Source organism: Malaclemys terrapin, chromosome 1 (assembly GCF_027887155.1).
Source record: "Malaclemys terrapin pileata isolate rMalTer1 chromosome 1, rMalTer1.hap1, whole genome shotgun sequence".
Lineage (NCBI taxonomy): Eukaryota > Metazoa > Chordata > Testudines > Emydidae > Malaclemys > Malaclemys terrapin.
This window is the reverse complement of record NC_071505.1, coordinates 237,313,164-237,319,595: the sequence shown is the minus strand read 5'-3', so window position 1 is coordinate 237,319,595 and position 6,432 is coordinate 237,313,164. Positions and strand designations below refer to the sequence as shown.

General features: G+C 38.8%; 1 protein-coding gene across 3 annotated transcripts in view; it reads right to left on the bottom strand.

Annotated features, from left to right (window-relative positions):
• Positions 1–377: 377 nt before the first annotated feature.
• IL18R1 (interleukin 18 receptor 1) overlaps positions 378–6,432 on the bottom strand; it is a 36,541-nt gene continuing 30,486 nt past the window's right edge. For all 3 annotated transcript variants that reach the window (XM_054016536.1, XM_054016535.1, XM_054016537.1), the window contains exons 10-11: positions 4,670–4,828; positions 378–2,656 (exon numbers count right to left, since the gene is read on the bottom strand). In XM_054016536.1, the coding sequence (XP_053872511.1) occupies positions 2,268–2,656; positions 4,670–4,828 (548 nt within the window). In that variant the 3' untranslated portion in view covers positions 378–2,267. The remainder of the gene's footprint in view (positions 2,657–4,669; positions 4,829–6,432) is intronic.

Here is a 6,432-nt window from a genome sequence, read left to right as displayed (position 1 = left end):
TGACGGGTTGGGTCACAGAGACCAACTTGGGACTGCCACCTGATGTGCTGAGCCCACCTCTGAGCCCATTTTCCCTGGGAGCTTGGGATTTCAGTACCCTGTCTTGTTGAGCCAGACACACTAGCCTGCTACAAACACAGACCCAGGTCTGAACCACATCCCCCAAAAGCTGCAGATTTAACTGAAAACAGCTTAGAAAGTGCTCCTGTTTCTAGCACCCAAATACCCAGTTCCCAATGGGATTGAAACACCAAATAAATCCGTTTTACTCTGTATAAAGCTTATACAGGGTAACCTCATAAATGGTTCACCCTCTATAACACAGAGAGAGAGATGCACAGTTGTTTGCTCCACCAGGTATTAATACTTGCTCTGGGTTAATTAATAAGCAAAAAGTGATTTTATTAAATATAAAAAATAGGATTTAAGTGGTTCCAAGTAATAACAGGCAGAACAAAGTAAATTACCAAGCAAAATAAAACAATAACACGCAAGTCTAATCCTAATACAGTAGGGAACTAAATGCAAGTAATTTTCACCCTCAGAGATGTTCCAATAAGCTTCTTTCGCAGACTAGACTCCTTTCTAGTCTGGGTCCAGGAATCACTCACACCACAGTAGTTACTGTCCTTTGTTCTAGTTTCTTTCAGGCATCTCTTTGGGGTGGAGAGGGTATCTTTTGAGCCCTCTGAAGACAAAATGGAGGGGTTTCCAGGGCCTTTTATATTCTCTCTCTTGTGCAACATCACAGCCACAAGATGGAGTCTCTAGCTGCCTGGGCAAGTCACATGTCTATGAATGATTCTGCTTTTTGCAGGCAGATGCCATTGTTTACATGTTAGTTTGAATGTTCTCAGGAAAGCTCAGATGTGGATTGGGGTCTCCCAAAGTCCATTGTTAGTTAAATACTCCCAATTACTTGAATAACCCCTTCACACTATGTTGACCAAATCTGCCTTATGTGCTTCCTACAGTAAACACTTTAAATACAAGCATAGAGCCAACGCTCATAACTTAAGATATAAAAATGATACATGCCTACAAATAGGACGGATATATTCAGTAGATCATAACCTTTGCAAAGATATGGTACATGGCATATCTAGCATAAAACATATTCCAGTTATGTCATATTTACACTCATAAGCATATTTTTATAAAGCACTATGGGGTGCAACATCACACTTATGTCACCATTTATATCTGTGAAAATCTGTACAAAATGCTACCAGTTTGACCTGGTGTAAATAACTACTCACAACACCAAGGCACTGGCGAACCAAGGCTGGTATCTTAGATTTTGGCAATTATTTTTCCCTCTGTTTATCAAAGTACCAACCTCTATCACCTCAAGCCCCTCGCCTGGAAGCAGCTCAGATACAAGTCGTACCTACTGGCCTCTCTGGAGAAAGCATTGTTTCCCACTCCCCTCACCTAAACAGTTATTTAGAGTACTCTGAGTTGAATAACACTAATCCAGGGACTAAAATATTGCTTTGCCATGATGCCTAAAAAAACACAATCTGGCATTGGTCATGGCAGTAACCACCTATAACTACTGAGACTACTATTAGGATTGATATATACAAATACACCATATTTCTACTATTACAGTGTCCTCCCCATCCCCTTCTTCCAACCCATCACTCCCCTCCTCCCATTTGTCACTTTATTTACTTGTGTTATATTGTCTAAATCCTAGATGTTGAGCTTCCTAGGGCAGAAACTGTCTTTGTGTTATATGTTTGTATAGTGCTTAGTACAATGTGGCTCTGATCCTGACTGGAGTCCTTACATGCTATCACAAAAGAAATCATAAATAACAATAGTAATCACATTTCTACATAATAATACTTTGAAAATATAGACTATTCACAGGGCTCAAATTGCTTTACAAAAGTGTGCAAGCAGAATTAATGTTTTTCTATGAGAAATGAAGAAACTGTAACATAGAAAGGTTTTGATCTGCCCCCATGTCACACAATGAATCCAAGGCAGAGTCAGGTTAGATTCCTTGGGACAGTTCCTCAGTTTGTGTAAACTGTCAGAGCCTCAAGGGTGAGGGGCAGGATTAACCTAGCCCTCTGAGCTATGACAATTTATACAAGCTGAGGATTTGTCTCATCTCTCAAGTCCCAGCCGGTGCTCTATTCACTGGACCATGTTGCCTCCCTAAAACATGTGCACTTAATATCTTCTATGTAAGTAACATCATGTGCTCATTTCGGCAGCATGTTTCTTTTCCAATTTTTGGTTATAAGAATGTTTTAGACTCCCAACACACAGTTGTCGCTTGAGTTCCTTCTTCTGAGATAGGACTCAGAATTATTGTGACTTCTGATGTTTGACTTGGAAGCTTTCACTGGCATCAGGTACCGAAGGTTCTTCCAAAATCTGGAATTCAAGGGAAGAGACTTATCCTCTTTCCACTTCACAACTCTCCTGGATGGTAGAAGCTCCAGTGATTTTGGCAGGACATTATAATCACTTATAAGCATGTATTCAATTAATATTATTTTAATCTTCCTTTCAACCAGTGCCTTATGCAGTCCAGTCTCAAGTTCATACATGGCTCTGTCAGAAATATAGTTCCGGCTCAGTATAATGATTAATCTTCTGCTTTTGTCAATAAATGACTGGACATCATCAACAACAGCTGTAAATTGAAAGATACAGTCATTATTAAAATCAGTTGAAAGTACAGACTCAAGACATCTTTTAGCAGTAGTAATAATATTGTACATATTTCAAAGTGACTAAATTACTGTATGTTTTGTTCCTTCCTAATCTATCATACTACTAAATAATGTGAAAAAAAGAAAAACAAATAATCTCAGATGTTTAATTCTGATCAATTTATGCAAAACAGCGATGGAATCCTAATTTGCCTGTAGTCAGCATACATTTCTTTCATGTTGGAAAGCAATTACAAACCAACATATCAGCTCTGGCTATTCCTTATTTAACAGATAAGGTCATCCATAAAGGTCCATCCTGAGCATAAGAGTACCTTCAAATTAAGTCATCAGCCAGGCACAGCTAACCACTTCCTGTAACATTCACTAAATTTGTAACCCTCACTTTACTACCTTTTGTACCACCAGATACCTTCTTACCTTCTTATTCAGTAATATCAGTACCACAGATAACCAAGTCTGTGTCATACTTGCACCCTCTGCCACACGTAACAGTATAGATTACTATAGAAGACATCTAGCAAACCATTATTTCACAGGTTTTCAAAAACAGTGCTTTCTTAAAACAGGGATTGCAGAACAATTTTGTTATTAAAAACAGTGAATGAAATTCAATGGAGAAGCCCTATATCCTGCAAGCAATATGTAACAATATGCTCATGCAGGCCATAGCTTTATCTAAAGATTTTTTCCCCTATAGACCTCAGAACTACATGGAATCCCACTGTACTGTCTGAGAATTGCAGCCTTTGTAAAGGGTCATCTATTTATAGACTTTGCATATTCAAAATTCCATGTTTTCACATCTATTTTAAATATTTCTGCAGCACCCATCACATAGGTGTCAGCTATAACTCTGAGTCAGTTTTAATAAAAGCTGCTTCATCGTCTACATTTTAAAGATTACAGAAATAGTTAATATAGTGTGCCATGGGGAAAATGTGTGTTTCATAGCACAGATACAGCAAAAGCAATTGTATTGTAAAGCCAAGCTTACTGAAGCTTGGCTTTACAATCATTAAGATCTCTCAGGTTTCTGAGAAGCTGTAAGCAGAAAGGTTTCTGAAACGGAAGAAAGCCAAAAGCAGAACTCTCACACTCATTCTGTGGTAACACCAGAGCTAAATTGTTTTTCTCCTCTGAATTAATCTCAGCATTTAACTAGATAAAGGACAATGTTCTACCCTGCACAGATTATTCTTGTTTGGGGGGGAAGAGTGATATATTTTAGCTGATAGAATTTCATGGTCTTTGTTCCATCGGGGCTCAAAATCTGCTCCAGTTCCATACACTGCTGGAAAGAGAAAAGGTGTTGACTTTCTTAAGCTAGTGGGTCTTATAAAATCTGTACAAATCCTGGGAAATCTGAGGACGGTCTTGTCAATGGTTGACCTGCCCCCAAGCTGCACAGTAGTAGCCAAGGTAGGGAGTTTATGGGTGCTAATGATGCCTGAAGAAGCATTAAGTCACAGTTTGTATTCCTAAGAGCAGAAAAGAACATGGCACAGAGAGCTGCTGCTATCATGCTGCACCCTCTCTCATTCTTGTCTCTGAAAGCTATGGATGCCCAATCTTGCAGGCCTTTCAGGTTCTAGGAAAGGAAAGAGCATGTCATAGCGCTAGTACTCCCCCATCCTCCTCTATGCACCTAGTGGATGATCCAAAGACCATTCAAGTCAATAGTAATCTTTCCATTAATTTCAATAGCCTTTGGATCAAACTCTTCTTTTGGTTACCTCCACACACTGAAATGAAGGACAGAATAAGTCTAAACTTTCTAAACAGCCTCTGATTTTGTATGCATGTCATTTGATGAGAATTTCTGTCATTTGTATCCCAAAAGAGAATCCCCTTTGAAAATGTGACACTTAAGCAAAAATGCCACATTTACAGAGATCTTTCTAATTACAGATCCTGGCATCTTTGTGAGAATTTTGTACCAGTTTAATACCAAGGACATTCCATTTGCTTACCTCCTCCAGGAGACACATCCCGCTCAAATATACACAATTTGTAACCAAAATGGTCTTCTAATGTCCTGGGCAATATCTCCAGAGCAAATTTTCTTTCTTCTACGTTGGTAGATATGGAGTCTTTCAGATAAGACACAAAAGCATCATATTCTTTTCCATCTGGAAAAAAATGACCAATTTTTGTCCTGTTGGTGACTGAACAGATCTGACCCATTACACACATGATAGCTGACCCTTCACCCTGACCCTTATAATACTGCACCACTGGCAACCATTTTGAGATAAGAGATTTCTCTTATCCATCCGTCCAGTCACCTTTCACACAAAATACCCAGGATCAATTTCAATCTGACACAAATAGATCTACCCACTTTGTTTTCCCAAAAGGTTGCAAAAACTGTATCCCCTTTTTTGTTGAAAATTATTGAAATATGAAATTTCTTGACCAGCACTAATCATATCCAGTTAAACTGAACTTATTGATAGAAACTTGCATCATTAAAATGTGGTTTTACCCTGAAAAGTGAGTCTGTAAAAACAGCATTGTGGGATTCCAGGTTTCTTTCAGTTCTTCTCCTATATAAAGACTGTGAACCACTTTGAGATTTGCTGATGAAAAAGCACTATATTATTTGCTGATGAAAAAGAGCTAGGTATTATTATTATTCCACTATTGGGTAGTGTTGCAGTGTGGAGATTGTCAAAAGGAAAAAAAAATCAGGATATATTTTATTTTATGTATTTATATTTATAATAGCATAACAAAAAAAGGCACCTTCTCAGGCCGTAAGTGGTGTTGGCAGTAAGTCACACACACACACACACACACACACACACAAACATAAAGACAAATTCAGCAGCAACTGCCACCATATATAGCAACTAATTAAACTTTATAACTGAGCAATGAAAAATAGCACCCTGTCCTCTTCAAATATAGTTTCCTCAAGCAGCACCTCCCAAAATCCACTGTAAAAAGGATAGCTTAACAAAGGATAGCTCAACAAATTGACGCTACCTTAGACCAACGGCCATGAAGCAAGTCCCAAAGTTCAGGGACGCTCACAAAAAAGTGGGCCACCTCATTTCTACTGAGATAATTCCATCTTGAACACTTCTAACTGATCTCAGCTGTCGCACTATGATATGGGGAAAGAGGGGCTCTCTCAAGTAGGCAGGTCCTAGGCTATTTAGGACTTTATAGGACAAAAACTTTATGGTACATGCAGAAACCAATAATCCATCTTTATCGGTTATGAAGCACCAGTGTAACATGTTTTTGGTGAGATTCTCCACCTTAACAAGTAGGCTTTAAGATCAAGACTCAATTAAAGCACACTGTAGTAATCTACCAGTTAGGTAACACAAGCATGAAATTACACTAGTGTGGTCTGTATCCAAGAGTAAAAGCTTCAACCTCCTATCCAGAGGTAAAAGAAAAAGACTGTCCTAGTCCTGATGAAATCTGGTCATCCAGGGAAAAGTGGGAATCTAACCAGACTCCCAAGTTGTGGAGACAAGAAACAAGTCAAGTACACACATCTGCAATCACAGGAATGGACATAATCCTCTTCCTAGCCTCCACTGTTTCTCCCCAACCTACTAACATCAATTTTGCTTTATCTGGATTAAAGGTCAGTCACCTCACTCTCTACCATGTTCTGATCTCTACCAGACACTGGGAAAAGCTTCCCACTGTGCCATCTGAGTCAAAAGACACATAAACACAAAACTGGATGTCAACACCACAACCCAAGTTTTGT